The sequence below is a fragment of the Monodon monoceros genome, unplaced genomic scaffold, assembly GCF_005190385.1.
Source record: "Monodon monoceros isolate NGI ecotype Baffin Bay Population unplaced genomic scaffold, NGI_Narwhal_1 Super_Scaffold_19, whole genome shotgun sequence".
In the NCBI taxonomy this organism is placed as follows: domain Eukaryota; kingdom Metazoa; phylum Chordata; class Mammalia; order Artiodactyla; family Monodontidae; genus Monodon; species Monodon monoceros.
This window is the reverse complement of record NW_021703775.1, coordinates 2131779-2154039: the sequence shown is the minus strand read 5'-3', so window position 1 is coordinate 2154039 and position 22261 is coordinate 2131779. Positions and strand designations below refer to the sequence as shown.

The following is a 22261-nucleotide window of genomic DNA, read 5'->3' as shown; positions in this document are numbered from 1 at the left end:
GTGTTAATCTTTTTTTTACTTTTATTTGCATTTGTTTCTTATGGCATTTATTCCTGGGCCATACGCTTTTGTTACTTCAGTTTCTTCTGGGATACCTTTTTCTCCTGTGCAGCCGCCTCTTCTGCTTTAGGGAAAATCTGCCCTTTTTCAGTGAGGCTCATCCACTGTGGCAGGGAGAGCTCATGTATGGGTTGAGCCCACCGTGAGCTCTGGAAGTCCTGCGCCACATCTTGGGGGCTTTGCTCACCTGGACGTGCTCAGTGACCAGAGAATCTACATCCAAGCCCTTAGGTTCAGCATTCCTTTCTGCATTTTTGAGCAAGTGCAGTAAGAATTCAGCACTCTTTTGGGGCCACCGACCTTGCATCCAGCCCCACCGTTTGGCCTGGGCACACCTACCAACTCCACCATTCTAACGACGGAATGGCACACACTGCTTCTGTCAAGTGACATCCTTCGGATATTTTGGTGGCTTTTTGGATATGCGTACCCTTAACGGCCTGGGCAGTTTCACGCGTGTTCTTAAAGTGAACACGAAGATTTGAACCTCTTGATTTGCACAATTTTATGGGGTTTTCTGGGTCAAGTGAGTAGCGAACCGTTTTTAGAGGTTTACCGGAAAAGAGTGTTATTCTGATGGCAGCGATTCTCTCTCTCTTTACTGTCTTTCTTTTCAGAAACACTCGCTGAAGTCTCCCAGGATGCCCTCAGTTGCCCGGGCGTTGATAACTACACGGGCGACCAAGATGTCATTTCCGGCCTCGAGGTGCCTGTGTGCCTCTGCACCCCTCCACTTACGGAGGAGAAGGCAGGCCACTGTCAGGTCCGGACCCATGATGATGGGAGGGCACCGAGCTCTGTCCAGAGAAGTGACCCCATGCTGCCCGCGAGGCCGTTAGCCCATGTGCGGGGCCTGTGTCACTGCATCAAAGGCAGAGCACTGAATTCCAAGAGAAAGAAATTCCAACCGAGACTTTCTCTTAAATAAAAGGTGGGATGCCGTTTCAGTCGACACCCACCCAGCCCGCCAGAGTGATGAGTGGCACCCGCAGTAAAGTGTTATTCGTACTCAGAACCTGAATGCTGCATCACCACTTCACACACTGCGCCTGGCAAAAGGTTTTGCTCTGGGTAACTTTATTGTAAGCCATATAATCTTGCTTCTGGCCCCGCACCACAGGAAGTTACACTGTTGTAAATACCAACTCTTCGTTACTTTACGTAGCTTGGAAATGTTCAAGTTCGTGACACATTAATTGCACTTAAAAATTAAGTATGCAGTGAAAGAAAAGCGTTTATAAAGGTATCACTCAAAAGGATTTTTACACTTTGATTGGCCTCGCCTGATTACAAAAACTCAAAACCCTCTTCCCGCCTCAGGCTTGCATGGCTTTTCTCCTTCTCTACAGAATGAGCGCAAAGGGTAGATGAAGGGTTTAAACAGACGTGAGTAGCGCTGAGCAGCGCGGAGGCAAGTCCCCAGGTGGCTGGTGGAGCCAGGTGCAGAGTGAGCAGGGGCTTGGGGGGGGCTGCAGGGGGGTCGCGGAGGGGCTCAGATGTCCTTCCCGCAGTCAGGGCACAGGATGTCATCCCTCTCCGTGAGGAAGCCTCGCCCCACCAGCGACAGCGAGCACTTCTTGCAGTTAAAGCAGTCGTTGTGCCACTGCCGCTCCTCAAAGGAGATGTACTTAGTGCCGCCCAGTCCTGTGGACGGAGGAAAAGGACACGGGTGAGGATGGGGGGCGGGCGGGGGGAGTCCTGCGTGGACGCGTTCCAAGCCCGGCTGGTGCGATGTGCTCAGTGCTGGGCTCCACGTTTAAATCCCATCCTGTGCTCAGGTCGGGGAGCTCCTGAATCGCAGGAGAAAAGAGAGACAGACCGGCTCCACAGCTACATGACGATCGCCGTCATTATAAGAAGCCTGCGGGGTGTGTGTGTTCCTCCCACCCGAGTGAAACGCGTGAGTTACAGAGCCGATTTCTCCCACCCCTTCCTTCCCTGGGTGCCTCAGGCCTGGTGCTCAAAAATTTGGCGATTAATGAATGAGGCGCCAAAGGGAGCACAGATGAGAAAGCTGTGAACCGTCTCTGGAACTGCCCAGAACGGCCTCACGAAAGAGATGCTACATGGGCGTCTTGTTTCGATAAAGGATGGCTTTCTCCACTGCCCACATGTCCTCACCCCACGGAGGTCTAGTGAGGCCGGTGGAACGTGAGAGCGGGTTAGGAGGACGTGTGGGCAGTGGAGAAAGCCATCCTTTATCGAAACAAGGGGAGCAGGAACTCATTTCAGTTGGGGTGTCTGACTCTGTCTGACGTCTACTTATCAAATGTTTAAGGTACGTTGGCTACCTGTTACAATACAGGTGGTCTGTCCGGCCACCAAGGCCCCTGAAACAAAATGGAATCAAATACATGGGGTATAATCCTTGGTGAAATTTGGATCATGACTTGCAATTACAAACTCTTTCCAGAAATAACGGCTCAATCTGCCAAGTTAAGAACAAGTAACAACACTGGCTAATAGTTGGAGGTCTCAGAGTAGCAGAAGTCTGTCATTCACCCAGCAGTTAGCTCCTTTTGTAATTTAACTGCCTGCTGTCTGGCATTAAATCCATTCACACGTGGGTGGCCTCAGGCTAATCCCCTGGGCTAGTGAGTGACAGGACTGGGGGTGAACCCAGGTCTCCAAGGCTAGTTCTCTTTTATGATCTGAAACCTAGATAGGGACTTTTTTTTTCTAATTTAACTTTTTTTTTTTTTTTAACTGAAGTGTGGGATTAGCAGATGTAAACTATTATATATATGATGGATAAACAACAAGGTCCTACCCTAGGGCACAGGGAACTCTATTCAATATCCTGTGATAAACCATAATGGAAAAGGATATCAAAAAAGGAATCTATATGTGTATAACTGAGGCCAGTTTTCTGACACCACACTCCCTCTGCTACCGATGGAGCTGCACCAGCAAAGCTTTTCACCTCTTTCCCTAAATATCTTAAACTGCCTTTACCCATCCTAGGCCCACAGTGACTATGGGAGACCCGCAGACCACACAGCCCGGGCCCTGGCCCTGAGGCAGAACCAAACAAGTGATTCAGGCCAGAGAGTCTCAGGATTTTCTGCATATATGAATCATCTGAGAAGCTTTTAAAAATTCTAACACCCAGGTCGTCCCCCAGAGTAATTAAATCATGGCCAGGCAGCAGACATGTGTAAAGTTCCCCAGAGGTGTTTAAAGTGGGCGCATTTCCAGGGCTGGAGTCCCACCAGCCATCTGCTCTCCACTCTGAATTTGGGGCACATTCTGTAGTTCACCCAGATTTGGGCTCCACCAAGTGCCTGGGGGGGTGGGAAGAGCCCACCCAGAGCGTGCTCCCCACACAGGCCGGGGAGCATCTGCACAGCCCAGCTTCTTCCCGGGGCCTGTGCGGGGATGTCAGAGACTCACAGCCTGCGGTTTGGAGAGAATCCAGCCGAAAGCAGAAATAACGCCGCCGTGGAGAAGAGGCCGTGGGGATGGGGGGGAGGCAGGGAAGCGCGCCCAGCGTGCGGGGGAGGGGAGCGCGGCGGCCCAGAGTCTGCACATGTGAACAGACCCACAAGCCAAAGCCTGGCAGCCACACGAGGGGCAGGCGGTGGTGCGGGCCGGGAACCGGACACTCACCGCTGATGGGGCTGGCGCAGCCGGCGCACTTCTTGGCGTACAGGTCGCAGAAGCAGCCCAGGCAGTAGGCGAACTCGTCGCGGGACGTGAAGCGCTGGCCCGACAGAGGCTTCTTGCAGGCGGTGCACACGAAGCACTCGCGGTGCCAGGGCTGCTCCCGGTACGTGACGCCCCCGCTGGTGACGGGCTGCGGGCAGAAGGGCGTCAGCTCCCGCAGGGGCCTGTGCCTGGCACCCTTGTCCCGGCCCTCGCCGCTGGAGGACGCGCGGTCCTCGCCCAGGACACGCCGCACCGGCGTCCGGGTCCCAGAGATGCTGTCCTCCGGACGGCAAGGTCACCCCGCCGCCCCTTCCCCAAGCTGCCAGGCTCCCGCTGCAGACCCCGGATCCCCGTTCGTGACGTGGGTACCGGGGTGTCTGCTGGGACAGCACTGCCTCCTGGTCGGCAGGAGGGCGAAGCAGGGAGACCGCAGCTCAGGGGCCAGGGTCTGATGTCACGCAGCCCCTCCTCAGCGCCCCCCTGCGGGCAGATCCCTGTAGCATCTCTCTACCACCAGGTGCACCTGCTCCAACAGCTTCCTCAGCTACTCGGGGGGAAGGAAGAGGCTTAACGGACACCGTGGGGCTGGCTTCCTAGGTGGAAAAAATGAGCCCAGAGCCTGCCTTCCCACCCTGTCTGTGGTCTTAGGACGCTTTTCTTTCTTTAACCTGACGCAGCCCTGGATAGTGACGAGGGATCTGTCCCCACCCCAGGGACAGGCCTTTCCAGTTGCCTTTTCCCCTCCCCGTCCCCCCACTAGGTCTAGGGCCGTTTCTTGCTTATTCAAGGAGGGCGATGAACAAAGACACCTTAGGGATAGGTGGCCGCTCTTTCGGAAAGAACAACAGGTGTGCAGGGGCCCGGGGGAATACGAGGTACCTTTTTGCACTGAACGCACTGCAAGGCATACTGCCTTTCATAGCAGGGCACGCAGAAGTTCTGGCCGTCCTTCGGGATGAAGCTCTTGGTTCCGATGGGCTGCTGGCAGCGATGGCAGATGAAGCAGGTCTCGTGCCAGCTGCTACCCTTGTATTCCATCTTACGGGTGCCTGTCAGGGGTCGGGGAGAAAGGAGGACAATCGTGATGCTCACTAAAGGCCCCAGGCCAGACCACACGTGCCTTCTGCATGTTCTGAAGGACAGTCTTCTGTCCACCCCAGAGCTCAGGGTACTGTCCCGTCCCAGGTCCGTAGGAGGGCGCCCGCTGGCTCCCCGCAGCCCCAGAGGGTTGGGTGCAGACCGTGTGGTCCTTGTGCAGCATCGCCAGCAGAGGGCGGCAAAGCTCCTCACGGGCTGCGGATGAGGACGCGCCTCCGACAGAGTCCACCGCCTGGTGGAAGGGGTGTCTTCTTCTGATTCAAAGGAGCAAGTGAGGAACCCCGTGAGGGCCTGGTGACAGCGTGATCCTGGCCCGGAGGCAGTGATGCACCTGCTAGTTGGGGCTCAGCCTCCCTGGGTGGGGACGGAGCCGTGCACCGCGGTTGGTGACTTGCAGGTGTGGGCAGGGGGGCGAGCTTTGCACTGAGCGGGGGCCTCTCGTCCTCTATCTGATTTCGCTGCAGAAGCCACACTGACCGTCTGCACCTATTTCACCTTGATTTGGTTGTAGCACTTTCTAAAATCAAACCAAGGAAGGAAGCTAGCGCTCAGGTCTAGGTTTGTTTTTTTTTGGTTTCTTGAGGAGGGCGTCGTCTTGAGATCAGCCGGCCAGAATCAAGAAGAATTCACCTTCTACTCTAAGATAGACATATATTTGTCTTTGTCAAAGCGGCAGTTAATATCTTTCTTCCCGGGGCTTCCCTGGTGGCGCAGTGGTTAAGAATCCGCCTGCCAATGCAGGGGACACAGGTTCGAGCCCTGGTCGGGGAAGAGCCCACATGCCGTGGAGCAACTAAGCCCGTGTGCCACAACTACTGAGCCTGCGCTCTAGAGCCCGCGAGCCACAACTACTGAGCCCACGTGCCACAACTACTGAAGCCCGCGTGCCTAGAGCCCGCGCTCCACAACAAGAAAAGCCACCACAATGAGGAGCCCGTGCACCGCAATGAAGAGTAGACCCTGCTCGCCGCAACTAGAGAAAGACTGCGCGCAGCAATGCAGCCAAAAATCAATCAATCAATAAATTAAAAAAAAAAATCTTTCTTCCCAATCTGGAATTTCCAGGCTGTTACCCTGGGAAGCTGTGCCTTTCCCCAAACGCGTGGCCCACAGCTTGGGTCCAGGCAGCTGGGCATCCTCACCCGTCAGTCTCCCCACAGAGTCAGGAGTCTGACTCTAAATTATCCCTGTAGCCTTGATTCTCTTCACATGTCAGGGTGACCCCAGCCGCTGTGAGGGCTAGGAGGACTCAGCAGGGTACCTTGATTTCTACAAATTGACATTCATTCTATTGAAGTTGAAAATTCAAAACCCTCAATTGAAGTTCATCCTGCACATCTTTATCCTGCATTCATGAATACAGAGAATTTAAAAAATTACTTTTAAGGTGCATTTCTTTGTGTTCAGTTCCATTCACCAATGTAGTGAACTGAACTCCTTTAAAAGGACACTTGAAAGTTTAATGTATTTGACATGCCTTTTAAGAACCTCAACTAGCAAACCGCACCTCAAGTTCTTCCTCTTTTTTTTTTTTTAAAGTAACCCCTATTTTTCTTTTCTTTTACTTATTTATTTTTTTGGCTGCGTTGGGTCTTAGTTGCAGCACTCAGGATCTTTTGTTGGTGCGCTCGGGCTTTTCTCTAGCTGTGGCACACGGGCTCCAGGGCGCGTGGGCTCTAGTCTGCGGCACTCGAGCTCTCTTGAGGCGCTGAGGCTCAGTAGTTGCAGCGCGCGGACTTAGTTGCCCCGGGGCATGTGGGATCTTAGTTCCTCAACCAGGGATCGAACCCTCACCTGCTGCATTGGAGGGCGGATTCTTTACCGCTGGACCGCCAGGGAAGTCCCTTAAGTTCTTAAGTAATTGTTGTTGAAATGAATTAAACTTATAAATATGATGAATCCTAAAATAGCTTAAGCATCAAAACCATTTACAAATTAAGAAAATTCCAGTGTAAAACCACAAGCCTAAATCACTTACTTGATTGCACACTTTCAGTCAGAATCATAAGGTTAATTTACTCTTTAGACCAAATTTTTTCTAAACTTCACCCACACGTTACCAGATTATTTAACACACTATTATTGCTCTGAGTTGGATTCTCTTTATATGTGTGCCCTTAATTCTAAACCTTCGCAGGACTAAAGGAAGTGTATCTACCAAAGAAGCTGTCCTGAGAACAGATACCTTCCAGGGCAATTTGAGGGCTCCCTGCGGAACTGTATCGAGCTTCCTAAGAGCTAGGGGTCCCGGCCTGTGCCCCTGACTCCCACTCCCCAGCCTGAGCCTGATTCGGGGGCCACATCCCCAAAGTCGGTCAATGGACAGAGTCCTCTCCTGGTTTTAGGTGGCTCTCTGGTAGGGATGCCAGATTAACGAGGTCCCAGGTGGGATTAGCTGAAATTCCGATTTGTCTGGGAGTCCTGTATTTTATTTGCTAAATCTGGCAAGGCTATACCGTCCAGCCACCCCTTACTGGTCACACAGAGGACGTCACTGACCCTAAGTAGCCGATGAACCATCCAAGGTCCAAATCTTAGGCTCTTCTCGCCCGCACTGTGTGCGTGTCTAACAAGATTCGTTTTTTAAATTCTGTATTGAAAAATTCCATAAAGTATTTTTGTCCACTCTGTTCTTTAAAATGAAAGATTCCTCTCTCCCATAAAACAAAGAAACCAAAGTCCCCCCAAAGAGCAAGGACCATGCTCCCCCACCAACAGACAGGCCACCCATCACTGGCCTTGGCACTGGATCCAGCTGCCGCCGAGCCTGCCGGGAACATAACCTGCATGAGGGCACAGCGCCCAGCTCCCGGCCCAGCACCCACCTGCGGCAGTAACCGATGGGGCAGGAATTCTGCGTGTGTGCAGAGGGCGCGGAGAGGGCGGGGGAAGCGCGCACACATGTACGCTCACGCCCGCGCGCGAAAGTTCTGCGGGGGCGGGCGGGAGGCAAAGGGGGCAGAGGGGGCGGGGGAAGCGCGCATACGCACATTCACACGCACGCGCACAGACACTCAGCGGCTTGGTGCCCACCTGGCATGATGCTCTTCTTGCACTCCTGGCAGCGGGACGAGTACTCCTGCGAGTAGCAGTCGGTGCAGAGCAGCTGGTCCTCCTTGGCAGCGAACGGCTTGTCCACAAGGGACCCCCTGCACCGCGAGCAGTGGAAACAGGCCTCGTGCCAGTGCCGGTCCTTGTAGGACAAGTCCTGCAGGCCCAGAGCACACGAGACGTGAGACGTGAGAGGGTCCGGGGGCGTGGGCTCTGCTGGACCCACAGCGAGGGGGGCAAGTGGGCAACGAGGGGCTGGAATGAGTTAGGTAGGATGCTTCTCTTGCTGTTCTTAGGGCCACTGTTTAGACGGGTGTGTGCGAGAGATGCGTCTGAAAAACGAGTGGCTTTCCCTTGGGGACTGTAAGAAAGAGAAACGGCCCATGAAACTCATCAGCGCTTCTCCTGGACACACAGACCCCGGGAGTCCTCTGGCCGCGAGGACGCTGGGCAAACCCAACTGTGCTGGATGATGGCTGTGATCCCCGCGGGAGGGAGGCCGGGCTGCTCGGAAGCTCAGAGACAGAGCCTGAGGATGGGGCCCTGGGTCAACCTGGTGGAAAGCAGGTCAGGAGAGATCCAGTAGGTGCCATCAGCTGAGGGTCGAAGACGTGAGCTGGGCAGAGAAAGGGCACAGACCAGGAGGGCAAGACAGAGGGGCGCCGGGCGGAGCTGTGCCACGGCTCCAGGTAGCCGGCTGGGAGAGTTCCCGCCCGGCTAGACCAAGGAGGCCAAACGAATGAATGCAATTCAGCACTGTCTTTGTTGAGGCTTTGAAAGTCGAACAAACCATTTAAAGTCCCATCCGCTGGGAATTCCCTGGTGGTCCAGTGGTTAAGACTCCGTGCTTCCCTGCAGGGGGCACGGGTTCAATTCCTGCTCAGGGAACTAATATCCCACATGATACAAGCGTCGTGGCCAAAAAATTTAAATAATTAAACAAATAATGCCCCGTCCACTAAGAACAATATGCCTAATTTAAGAAGAGTAGTTTCTGATCATGGGATCACTGTTATAACACTGATTATAGAATAAATGCATTTAACAGTTTTTTTGTATGGAAAACAGTACGGTAGTTCCTCAAAAAATTAAAAAGAGAATTACCATATGATCCAGCAGTTCTAATTCTGGGTATATGCCCCAAAGAACCAAAAGAAGGACTCTGCAGGGCTTCCCTGGTGGCGCAGTGGTTGAGAGTCCGCCTGCCGATGCAGGGGACACGGGTTCGTGCGCCGGTCCGGGAAGATCCCACATGCCACAGAGCGGCTGGGCCCGTGAGCCATGGCCGCTGAGCCTGTGCGTCCGGAGCCTGTGCTCCTCAACGGGAGAGGCCACAACAGTGAGAGGCCCGCGTACCGCAAAAAAAAAAAAAAAAAAAAAGAAGGAATCTGCAGACCCACATTCACAGCAGCCAAAGGGGGAAGTCACCCCAGCGTCCGTCCACAGATGACAGATAAACATGGACTATTATTCAGCCTCACAAGGGAAACAAATTCTGACACACACTACAACATGGATGAACTCTGAGAACATGCTAAGTGAAATAAGTCAGTCAGAAAAAGACAAATACTGAATCATTCCACTTATATGAGGTCCCGGAGGAGGTAAGTTCAGAGACAGGAAGCAGCAAGGTGGGTACCTGGGGCAGTGCGGGTGTGAGTGGGGACAGAGCTTCAGTTTTACAAGATGAAATGGTCGTACAGCAGAGTGTAGGTACTTAGCACCACTGAACTGTACACTTCCAAACAGTTAAGATGGCACATTTTATGTTATGTGTATTTTACCACAATTAAAAAATAAGTTTTGATTATCACGTGGCATGTGGAAAGCACCCTTCCAGAAGTTCAGCGGGTCCCCTCCATGAGCCCCACCCCGCTGAGCTGTGAGCCGGGAGGGCGGGGCAGGGGACAGCGAGGCGGCGAGTGAACCGGGAAGAAAGGAAGCCAAGCCCAAGGATATCTGCCTTTGGGGCCTGACCTTCAACACAGCCCAGGGGTACCCTCCACGGACGACATCGTGAGAGCGAAGCCGCCAGCTGTCACCAGTTGCCCTGGTTAGCGAGTCCCATAGGAGGACGGAGCCGCGCATGGTTAGGGGACTGGACGGTCAGGGGAAAGCTCATTTAAAACGATCTCGTGGGTCAAAAGCACTGCAGAAATCCACTTGCCTACGGTTAACATTTCCGGCACGAAAACACATTAGCTAGGTTGACAAGAGCTGATTTGTTGACAGACATCTGACACTAGAAAGTTCCCTAGAAATCTGGGTACCACTGCCCTGTCCTGACGAGACCATAAGCACCCAGGCAGGACTTCTAGACCTTCTGGAGGCCCAGCTCCTAGCCTCCACCCTCCCGAGGCTGCTGGTCACTTGGTCACTTGCTGTCCTGCATCCCACATCCCGTGTCCTGTATTCAAGGGAAGGACTGCTCACGCCCTGGCTTCTGCCTAGTCCTCCAGGCCGGTAACAGCAGCCACGTGGAATCATCCCCCCTTCCTGGTCCCACCCTCATCCCGCCCCAGGGAGCTAGTCTCTGTCCTTCCCAGATGCCGGCTCAGCTGAGTCACCAGCCATCCCTTCCCTGGAGCATTGTGACCCTCACACAGCTGCTCCCTTGTCTGCCCCTCTCAGACGCGCGCACACACACACACACACACACACACACACACACACGTGTTTCTGCATTAACACTCCACAGCCCTGAAATGTTCGTTCAGGGGCATTTGATAATTCTCAAACCTTTTGATGAAGTGTTTTTCCTTGAGATAAATACCAACCCACACTCCTGCTCTCAGAAGCCTCAGTGAGTCACAAACAGTCTCTGAACAAGCTAGCATCACTGTCGGGGGCGGGGCCGTGGGGAACTGGAACCGTTCCTCCCCTGTTCCAGCTGCAGCCAGCGGTGACTGCCCTCCGGTCACCAACCTGCACACCTGCTGTGCCACCAGTGCCCTCGGGGACCCAGGAGCACAGTGTCTAAAATGCCTGATGCATTTCATCCCAGTGCTTAAAGCGGAGGGCTCCAGACTCAAACCCTGGCTCTGCCATGTATGTACCTGCCGTGGGGCTGGGGGTGAGTCACCTGACCTCTCCCAGCCTCAGATCCGCCCGGGGAAACAGGGATGACGGTGAAGCCCTGACAACGGTCCTGGCACATTGACACGGCTCAATTAATGTCAGTCTTAGATGCCAGCTCGTGGTGACAGCAGGTGCCCTGAAGCGTCACTCGCTGAGATCACATTTACTCGTGAAGACGGGGATGGAACGTACGCCCTCACCTAAGCTCCGAGCTCCTGGCTCAGTCACTGCTCTGTACAGGGCTTTTGGCCTCCACAGGCCTTCTGATTCTAAAATTCTTAGTCCCCTCTTACTTGATTTCAACCGCACAATAACCCCACCCCATGGAATAAGGTTTATTCCCATCTGATAGGTGAGCAAGTTTAACGTAACAATGCTAAGACACCATGAACCCCGTTTCTTGCATCCCTCCTGCTGACCTGCAGCCCGGGAGCATCTCTGCAAGCAGGTCTCAGCGCGCTCGCCCAGCCTCACCCTCTGCCCCCAGCGTCCTCTCTCACTCCGTGCCCGTGCCCTCACAGCCGAGGGGGCGGGCCCCTCCGCCCCCTCGGCTGTGAGGCCCCGCGTGGGCACCAGCCGCTCGGTGACGCCTGTGTGGCCATGAGTGATGGTGGCCCTGGTGCCACCCCCGCGCGCACCCCCGGAAAAGCCCACGTCATGCAGCTCGTTCAGGACCGCACGTGGAAGCCCTCATCTGCTGCTGTGCTGTCGGGTTTCCCGTAATTCTCCTTCTCTTGTGGGGTCCTGAAAAGGGAGTCTGAGTCAAGTTGATAATTCACGTCACCACCTCCTCCTGAACTCACTTCTGCAGAGTCCATGCCCTGTGGGCGCGGAGGTGGGAAATGCCACTGGCTTTGGGGGCTCAGGGCTCGTGGGGATGGACCAGAAAATGGCACAGAAAGGCCAAGGCTCCAGGTCAGGTTGGGTTGATTCGACCCGGTGCCTGAACCAAAATGCACGGCTGCTCTGAATGCTCGTCTGTAAAACTGGGTTCCTAGTGGCTCTTTCCACCTCTGGTGTTCACGGCTCCAAACAGAGTTTTACTTTTGGTTTTTAGTACCGAGCTAGTCTCGCCTCACTTAATTCTGTTATGTGTCGAGTACGCCACGTGGTCCCCAAAGATACCATTTAGATGCTGGAGGTTCAAGGCTAAGACATATGGACGCGCTGACTGACTTTCAAGAACTTGGAAATGTTCTAGAAGTACCCTGGTTTTAAGGTTCTGTAGAGAGAGAGCACGAAGGGGAGAAACAAAAAACTGGAAGAAAAAAGATCTTTGACACGTCGCAGAAAAAAGGCCAATGCTAATTTTATACACGCAGAATGTCATAAACTGCAGTAAAATGTCTGATAAACAAGGTAAGGTAAGGCCCAGACACTTCCTTTCAGAATTTATATTTTTCCATTGCAGAAATATTCCTAATAGGGTAAGCGCTTGTGGCTTTGCTCCGAATGTGCCCTTGTTGAGACCTCAGCTGAGCCGCAGGGGGAGTCAGTGGCCTGGAGGCACCCCCTCGCCCACCAGTTAATGAAGGCAGCTCCGGGCAGGGGGCGTCCCTCCTCCTCCTTTACACCCTGTCTATCCCTCCTGGGCTGGGAGAAGCTCAGCTGCTGATTCCCAAACCAGCCAGTCCTCACCTCCACGGGATTTCACCTCATCAGTGGATCTGCCGTGTCATTCGTGCCCAGCACTTTGAAAAGGTGTTCTGCACTTTGAGACTGTCAGGCTACCACGTCCCCAGCTGCACATTCTTTCAAATCCTTGAAGAACGACGCTGGGCAGCCCTGTCCCAGGTGTGCCCTCAAGGGGACCTGTTTACTTATTTTTTTAATTTATTTTTACTATTAATTTATTTTTAATTTTTGGCTGCATTGGGTCTTCGTTGCTGCACACAGGCTTTCTCTAGTTGCAGCGAGCGGGGGCTGCTCTTGGTTGCGATGTGCGGGCTTCTCATTGCGGTGGCTTCTCTTGTTGCAGAGCACGGGCTCTAGGCGTGTGGGCTTCAGTAGTTGTGGCACACGGGCTCAGTAGTTGTGGCACGTGGGCTCAGTAGTTGTGGCGCATGGGCTTAGTTGCTCCGCGGCATGTGGGACCTTCCCGGACCAGGGCTTGAACCCCTGTCCCCTGTGTTGGCAGGCGAATTCTTAACCACTGCACCGCCACTAGGGAAGCTCCCAATGCTGGTTTTAGACCTGCAGAAGGTCCTTTGACCGTTACCACGTCTTCCTCTTCGCAGCCCCCTCCAGGCACGCGGGTGCGTGGGTTTGGAGGCCCGTCTGACTCTATGGCACTGCTCGCAGAGACACGGAAAACCCAAAGTCTGAGCCAGGTACGTGGCCCAGAGTTTGCTAAAGACACCAATTTGCTGATGGGAGGGACCAGCAGCCATCTCTGAGTACTGGCCCAGCTTATCTTTTCTTTGGTTTCTTGACTTTTTGAAGCCCGGGACTTAGGTAGACCTATCCCCTGAAAAACATCTGTAATCGGGCAAAAAAATATATATATATATACTTTGCTGGTATCCACAGGTGTCCAGGAAAAATTTCCGGAAGAGCATAAGGTCAGAGGATCATAAATTTTTATTTGTATTACCTGTTGTCAACTATTCCACTGGCCATAAAAATGAATGATTTTTACCCCTGGAGATCACAGCATTTCCTCAGAGTTAACTAAACAGAAAGAAAGAACAGAAAGAGAGTCTGCATAGAAATGATGCTCAAACACAGGTAAGCTACCTATGGAAGCAGGTCATCCTGAAGTCCTGCCTACCTCATTTGAAAGTCAGTCAATACCCACAACATCAGCCTAATCCCCAGTGGCTTGCAGTATTTTAAGTTATGCACAAATGTCCTTCAGAGGGAGACCCAAGTGGGGCTTATGGCACCCCTGCTATTTTCAGACAAAAGAACGGCCACCAGACCCGCCAGCCTAGCTGCTCTGCCCAGCGCCCCACCTGCCAAGCTGGGGCTTCTCTTCCCGAAGTGCAGAGGCACATTTTTCCTGCCATCACTTCCTCCACAAAACCAACTGCATAATTACTTCTGAAAGCCAAGAAAACCATTCCAAATATTCAGAAGCCCCAAATGGCAAGGTCTAACTGCAAGTTCACATCTTTTCCCTTCCCACATGCGCAGAATCACGTGGCGTAACTCCGCAGAGAGAGAACCGTTATCCGGGTTGAAAAGTTCAGCGTGACTGACGCCTGACTTTGCAGCAGTCTTGTTGATTTTGGCCCCATTTGGGGAATTCTTGTTTATCTGCTCCTAAAGCATGTGCTGAAGGATAACTAGTTTCAAGGGTCTGTCCACTAAATCATACTGAAAAAATGATCAGTGACTTCGCTTTTGTTTTTAGTTTAGCTCCCAGGCAAGGATGATGAGCCCTAAATCTCCAAAACGTCTCCTTTAAACCAGAGTTGTTTGTCAGAATGATATCTGAACCTCTCACCTACTTATGTCTTTTCCAGGTAAAGCCTTTATAAAATAATAATTGTTTTCTCTGCCTCTTAGTTCTTCCTCAAAGCGGACATTTTTCTTGATGTTTCTCTAGTGAAAACTGATAAAGAGACGGCGAAGCTTCGAGAGGCAGGGGGAGGGAGCAAGCTGCAGGGAAGCAGTCGGAAGAGAAGAGGGGGTGGAATTTTCCACACCATCAGCCGCTCCTTAGAGCACTGACTGCATGGTGGCTACACACCACGAGAACCCATGATGCAGGCTCCCTTGTTGTAACTCCCCTTTTTTTTTTTTTTGCTGTACCCGGGCCTCTCACCGCTGCGGCCTCTCCCGTTGCGGAGCACAGGCTCCGGACACGCAGGTCCAGCGGCCATGGCTCACGGGCCCAGCCGCTCCGCGGCATGTGGGATCTTCCCGGACCGGGGCACAAACCCGCGTCCCCTGCATCGGCAGGCGGACTCTCAACCACTGCGCCACCAGGGAAGCCCTGTACCTCCCTTTTATAAACATGCGGACGGGCACAGAGGGGTCAAGCCATGGGCCCACGATCACACAGCCAGTCAGACGCAGAGCCAGGACGGAGCGGGGCAGCTCGGTGTCCTAGCGCTTGTGCTCGGCCTGGAGATGAACGCAGAGGGGCTCAGACACACATCACAGAGCTGGAGGTCGGAGGGCAGGCGGCTTTCAGACGAGCAAGAGCAGCTACTTCTGCCCGTGGTCGTAGCCAAAGCTCTGGATGCTTTAAGGCTTCCACGGGACAGGTGCCGAGTCCCGTTTCCCTTCCGCTCCACGTGCCACTCCTCTGTGGCGCCACGACACGTGGCTGCAGCCTGGGCTCAAGTGGGGGCATCCCACACCCTTTGTCTCTGCTCAGGGCAAAGTTTTCTTCCCCGTAAGATGGAAATTATCCCTCAACTGTCACTAAACACCTAGCGCCAGTCAGCCGGCTGCTTACTGACCGTCATGGGAAGGATGGATGAGACAGAAACAGGGCAGACGCGCGCTGGACCACTCTGGATCGCCCCCAGCAGAGCCAGCCCGAACTGCTCAGCTGGCAGCCACACATCCTCATCGTCCCCACGAAGAAGAGAAGCTCCCCCGACACCCCAGTGCAGACAGGGCCTCTCAGCCCCTCCAGCCGGGGGTGGGCGCCGGCTCTCCCACACGCACGCTCACTGCGCCAATACTGATCGCGCGCACCTGCCCCACGAGTCAGCCCAGGAGGGAGAGCGCTGCCCTCGGGGGAGCACGGGATCGGGCGGCAGGTGGCCGGTTAGCTAAGGATGCTGACCACGGGGCCACCACAAGTGGACCTGGGATGCTCGGCGCACACGTCCCGGAAAAGCCCCGACCAGGTGTGGCGGGACTGGGACCGGCAGAGACAGAGTCCGTGGGGAGGAGGCTGGGAAAGGGCAGTGGAGGGTCCGAGCCCAGCAGAGGGGCCTCCAGGGCGTCCAGGGTGATGACCAGGACGTGAGCACAACTGTGCCGAGAAGCACGTGGTTCCTGGGGAGTCCAGTGTGGGTGTCCAGGGGGGTTGGGAGGCCCAAGGGAGGGCGGAGAGCACGGGGCTGGGGGATGCCCAGGGGCGGGTACCTTGCAGTCGCAGCCAATCAGCTTCCCGCACTCCTCGCACGTGCTGGCGAAGAGGGCCTCGAAGCAGGCCACGCAGTAGGGCCGCTCCTCCCGCAGGATGTACTTCCTGCCGAAGAGGGAGTCCTCGCAGTGGTAGCAGTCGAAGCGCTCGGCCATCCTGGCACCAGATTTGTGCCACCTACCAGGGAGGGGAGAGAGGACAGGCGCGGTGAGCGCGCCCGATGTGCCGTGCACACGGCAGAGACCGTCCTGCTCCGTCAGGGTCCCCCTTCCCATCACCTTTCCCATCGGTGGCTACATCCTCCGCGTGAGCAATCGACACTCACCCCTGAAGCGGGTGTAATTTTCAATGATACTTTTAAAAACTCAGCTGGGGGCAGTTCTGTGTCTGAGTACATCCCACTTCTTTAAAAGTCCCAATTCTGGGTGACTGTGTCAGAAAACGTGATCCCAGTTTTGGACCCAAGAAAGAGCTGGCATCAGAGCCCTCATCCCCTGGAAGGAGTGCCTGCTTCCAACGTGGGACGCAACCTCACATCTTCCCATTCTCCCCGCCCCCAAAATAGCACAGCAGGGATAGAAAACAATATGCTCGTTGCTATAAAAAGACTTTCCGTGAGCTCCCCTTTATGATTCATGAATCTGAATAAGAAGAAACCACAGAAGCCAAGGGGGGGGGTTCAGAGCCGGTAAACCTGAGGCCAGGGGAGCATGACCTCGACCTGGCTTCACTGGGAAGCACGCCCGGCCCCTGCCCAAGAGGAGGCGCCCCGGGGGCCTCATTCCTCCCAGATGACAAGATTATCCTCTCTCAGCCCCGATATCCAGGGAGCAGGAGAAAGGGAAAGGCTGGCTTCCAAGGACAGGGATGATCACGGTGGGAAACACAGCCAACGGCCACTCCAGGTGACACCTCGAGCTGCATTTTTCCAGGATGAGTGTGGTGTGTGTCTGAGCAGAAAGGACAGGGTAGGGGCAGAGGAAGGCGGGAGGTTTCACCCTCCCCTGCTCCCCATGTGGTTCCTGCACAAACATGTCAGCACTACCCCAGAAAGAGCCAGTCTACCCTGGGAAGGCTAGGTGTGGAGAAACGCCTCCGAGCCATTAGAAACACGGTCCAACTTCTTTAGAAATATCTTCTCAAGTGGCAATATTTGATTTGCCACAAGTGAGAAAGCTTTATAAATTATTAAATAGGGAGACAGGTTGACTGTGTAACTCTGAGCGACGTTTCACAAGCTCTGATTAAACTTGATTCCATTTTCAGTCATTTCCACCCACTTAGGAGTGAAATTCCAAAATCATACCCCAGGATGCAAATGACATACTGCTGCCTGGTTTATGAGGTAATACCGAATTTGATACTGTTTATTTACTTTGTAATCTATCCCGACAACTGTAAGCAAAGAAATGGACAACTTTCAAGCAACCATACTTGGTTACTTCTGTGTTTATAGGACAGTTTTTTCCCAAAAGTATGAAGCATGCAGCTGGACACATGCGTTGCTCTTCCTGGAGAAAACATTGTCTGGACATTCTTGCAATAACATCACAAGATGAGGCTCTTGAGCGTTTGAAGTTTTGCTCTGAAACACAACATGTAAATATCCTTTGTCCTAAGGCCGCCATCGCCGCCATCAGGTTGCAGCGGCTATGCTGGCAGAAGATACAATGCTTTCCTGTAATTCCTCAGTTACTGGCCTGGCAAGCTGCCAGCGTTTAGTTCATCGCAGTTAAGCGCCGTCCCTCTAACATACAGATTTTTCGAATAAAGCCTACCATTTACCTGTGGAATCTTATTTGCCTATTCTGGTCACACAAATGTAAGAATAATGACTTGAGGATTTGAAATAAGAACAAGGAAAGGAGATAGGGCTATAGATCATAAAAATTTTTAATCTGGAAATAATTTGGGAGATTATCTATGACTACCTCATTTTCCGGATGGAAAAACTGGAGGCCAGGAATATTAATGAAAACAGAGATTCATATGAGCATTCCCAAACAGCCGTCTCACTTAGAAAAAAGAAACTCCCGATCTAAATGGAAAGGTGGTTCCATGTGGGTTTGGACAAGCACAGGCCCTGCGGGGGAAAGGAGACGACAGACCATAGCCTGCACCAACCCCACTGAGCACCATTCCCGTGCTCTGGAGTCATCAAAGTGGGGAACTGTTTTCGTCCCAGGTAAGGCCCTGGTGATGCTTACAGACCTGGGATATGCTTTCTACCTCCTCCAACTCTGCAGGACTGGGACAGAAATCATCTAACAGAGTAAACTGTGAGAACACACAGGGCTCCACGTCGGCTGAAGGGGACCGAGGTGACCCCGAGACAACGCCCCCATCACTGAAACCAACTCCCAGGAGGACCAGTGTGGCCGCAACGGGCCCGGAGGGTCCGACAGCCCCCGTTTCTGCAGAACTGTCTTGGACGCTGGTGGATCTCTCTCCCATCCTGTTCCTTATCTCCTCTGAGAAGTCACTCCAGTTTTATTGACTAGGACAGCACTTATGCTTAAACCAACAAGTTGGGGTGGAAAGTGAGACCATCACTAATGAGGGGCAGAGCAGAGGGACACAAATCTGACCACATTTCCGGCGCGTTACAAGAAGCACAAACCCCTCAGCATCACGGTCAGTAGGCCACGAGCTACTGAGGAGACCAGGTGCGTCCCTTCCGCCACAAAGTGTTTAAAACCGATTCTTCTTCAGTCAAATAGAAAATTATTATACAAAATTGTGTATTCAAAGTTATACGATCCATCTTAAGCCTCTTTTTAATGGAAAAAACTTAGCTATAGCCTTGCATTAGACGCCTCCTATAACTCCATTTTTTAATCTTATAAAATGCCTGGTTGGGCTTCCCTGGTGGCGCAGTGGTTAGGAATCCGCCTGCCTATGCAGGGGACGTGGGTTCGAGTCCTGGTCCGGCAAGATCCCACATGCCGTGGAGCAACTAAGCCCGTGCACCACAGCTACTGAGCCTGCGCTCTAGAGCCCGCGAGCCACAACTACTGAACCCACGTGCCACAACTACCGAGCCTGTGCACTAGAGCCCATGCGCCACAACTACTGAGCCCGTGCACCACAACTACTGAAGCCCACACCCCTAGAGCCCATGCTCCACAAGAGAAGCCACCGCAATGAGAAGCCCGTGCACCACAACAAAGAGTAGCCCCCACTCGCTGCAACCAGAGAAAGCCCACATGCAGCAACAAAGACCGAACGCCGCCAAAAATAAATAAATAAATAAAGTTAAAAAACCCAAACAGAACACCTTGGGTTTTTTTTTGTTTTTTTTGTTTTTGTTTTTGTTTTTTTGCAGTACGCGGGCCTCTCACTGTTGTGGCCTCTCCCGTTGTGGAGCACAGGCTCGGGATGCACAGGCTCAGCGGCCATGGCTCACGGGCCCAGCCGCTCCACGGCACGTGGGATCATCCCGGACCAGGGCACGAACCCACGTCCCCTGAATCAGCAGGCGGACTCTCAGCCACTGCGCCACCAGGGAAGCCCATCTTGGTTTTTTTTAACCTAACTGTGCACAATCTGCTTACCCTCTCTCAACTGCCGTATCCCTCCCCGCGGGTTACCTGTCACTCCTGCACATCACCTGGTGCACAGGTGCTGACAGCATGAAGCAGCAGCAAGCGAGGAGACATCTGCACCGCAGGTGTGACTGCTGACTTGTTATTCATGAACCAAACCCAAATCCCAGGGTCTGGGAGTTCTCACCCCTCCCCCAGGGTTACGTCATCCTCTGATATCATCCCCCTTGGCTCTGAACAAGCACCTGGATCTTAGGGGGCAGGTTTACAGGTGTAGCCACAGGCTCAGCCACCGACCACAGTGCTGGGAGAGGAAAGTCCTGGGGTGAGGGGTGGGTGCAGAGCTTTGATCTCCGATTAAAACCAATTCTCCACCTGCGCTGAGTCCGAGGCAAGGACACAGGTTCAGAGCGCAGTGGGCAGCAACGCGCAGGGCTGCCCCATGGAAAATAATGACCATCTGCAAGGTCCACAGGCTTATACGTGTGGGCTATTTTTATCTTCTCAGGTTTAAGAACTGTCAGTGTCTGGAGTTGCGGGCTGCTGGGGGGGAGGGAAGGGGGGGAGGGAAGAGAGAAGAGAAACAAGAAGGGAGGAGGAGAGGAAGTGGAGAGGTGGGGAAAGGAGAGAAAGGAAGGAGGAGGGAGATGGGAGGAGGGCGTTCAGAGCCCAGGAAGCACGTGCATTTTTTCTTTTTTTACCGGAAACATTTCTTGGGAATCAAGGGAGGGGCAGAGTTTCAGGTGTTTCCTGAACAGGAGGCCCTTTGGGCCGCACGAGTGTCCATGGAGCACCCTCTTCAATGCTCTCTTTTCTCAACCATGTACTTTAATCTCACCCCAAAGATGCCATTTGCCTCCTGCCCCTCGAAACCCACACGTCCTTCTCTATCCACGCTGCTCCAGGAGACTGCCCTAACATCCTCGATTCCTCCAGAGAAATCTGTGAACATTCCCAAAGCCTTCCCACAGGCAGGAAGCAGCCTCAGGAAGTCAGTGCCGAAGAAGCCACGCCCAGCTTTAAATGCCACCCGGGTCCCAGGTGGGAAACACCATGGCTTACCAACATCCAGGGCTCTTTAGAGAGAATTAAGAAAATTGGTCTGTTAGATGCGGGCTCGCTCTTTTGAAGAATGTACTGGAAAATGCAGTGTTTTCATGACACCGCAGGACGCTGACTGCCTGTGCACCTCCCAGCCCCCAGCCATAAGTCCCGCAAAGGTGGACCCTAGGATCACTGCGGCCACACCAGGTGACAAACCCGGGTCAGGCGTTTCATGAACACCTGGGGAATGAATGAACGGACACCTGGATGGGCGGCGGGTGAACACAAATATCCCAGAGCACAAACATGTAGACATCCAGAGTGGAAACGAGGAATGTTTTATGTGAACAACCACTTTGCATAGCAAACCCCAGATGTAATGGAGCTTGGCATCCGATGCTGGTACAATTTCTAATGCAACAGATCCTGAGCTGCATTCTTTCTCCTCCGCCTCTGGCCTCTTCCCCCTTCCAGATACACTGCTGCTTCCACAGAGGGTGGAACTGTTCTTACTGTGTTTGGATCCAAACCCATGTGAACACACAGCTGCACAGCCCCGGATGAGGCCTGGTCAGGCCAAGACGCACAAGCCTCACCATGAGATGCTCCCAACATCTCTGTGCGGAGCCAGCTCCCCTGACCCAGGCTCCAGGTACCAGTGGGGCCCTGGGTGTCCTACACGGATGCAGCAGCCTTTAAATCAGAGATCCTCTGTCCAAAGGCAGGGGCTCTCACCCCAGAAGGGAAGCCAGAGAACACTCTGTACCAGTTTGTTTTTCTGTGGACAGAAGGATCAACGCACGAACCAGCTTTGCTACCCTGACACTCTTTCCATTAGTCCAGCTGAACTGTTTCTCTTAAATAGAAATTCTGGTGAAAGGGAGAGGGACACCAGCTTAAGGGATGTTGCTATTTTAAAAAACATATTATAATATTTAAAATTCATCTGAAATCCATTTTGGGATTCTTCTAAGAACGGCTATGCCTACTGCTGTATATTTATGGCTTCATTTACTGAGCCTTGTCTGACTATATAGGCAGGGATCAGGGAGGTATTATAACTTGATATATAAACTGGTAACTTTCAAAAACGTCTAACAAGCTTGATTTGTCTATGCTCATGTTAAGAAATGCTTTGTGTGAGAGACAAGGCTTGAATAAGGTGAACGGCTGTCTTTGGAATTATCTTTTGGATACAGAAAGTGGGAAATAACAAATGTCAGATTCTGACCTTAAGACCATAAACTAAGAATAGTGACACTTGTTTTGAGGTCCTGCGGACTTTTAAATCCAGCCAACAAGGATATATTAAGTAACCTCTCTTTTCTAGGTACCGTCTTAGGCCCTGGGAGACTGAGATAAAACACACAGTCTCCGAAAGAGGTTAGTTCTAGCTCCAAAGAGTTTAAATCACCTTTAAGATACTATCTGGATATTTAATCTCGAAACGTGTCAGTTCTGTCTACGCAGGACAAGCATCATTACGCGGGCTGGGACAGCGATCGGCCTCAGGTCCATAACTAGCACGTGTGGTGTGTGTGTGTGTGTGTGCGGTGTGTGCGGTGTGTGTGTGTGTGTGTGGTGTGGGTGTGTGTGGTGTGAGTGTGGTGTGAGTGTGGTGTGGGTGTATGGTATGTGTGGTGTGTGTGTGTGGTGTGTGTGTGTGTGGTGTGCGTGGTGTGTGTGG

At 53.0% G+C, this 22261-nt stretch overlaps 1 protein-coding gene across 8 annotated transcripts in view; it reads right to left on the bottom strand.

The window, feature by feature from the left end:
* Positions 1–1274: 1274 nt before the first annotated feature.
* Positions 1275–22261, bottom strand: part of FHL2 (four and a half LIM domains 2) — a 25823-nt gene continuing 4836 nt past the window's right edge. For 7 of the 8 annotated variants that reach the window (XM_029232438.1, XM_029232433.1, XM_029232435.1 and 4 more), the window contains 5 exons: positions 15985–16162; positions 7840–8014; positions 4588–4757; positions 3670–3856; positions 1275–1704 (listed from right to left, as the gene is read on the bottom strand). In XM_029232438.1, coding sequence (XP_029088271.1) covers positions 1553–1704; positions 3670–3856; positions 4588–4757; positions 7840–8014; positions 15985–16140 — 840 coding nt within the window. In that variant the 5' untranslated portion in view covers positions 16141–16162 and the 3' untranslated portion in view covers positions 1275–1552. The remainder of the gene's footprint in view (positions 1705–3669; positions 3857–4587; positions 4758–7839; positions 8015–15984; positions 16163–22261) is intronic. The other variant, XM_029232440.1, reaches the window with a different exon arrangement.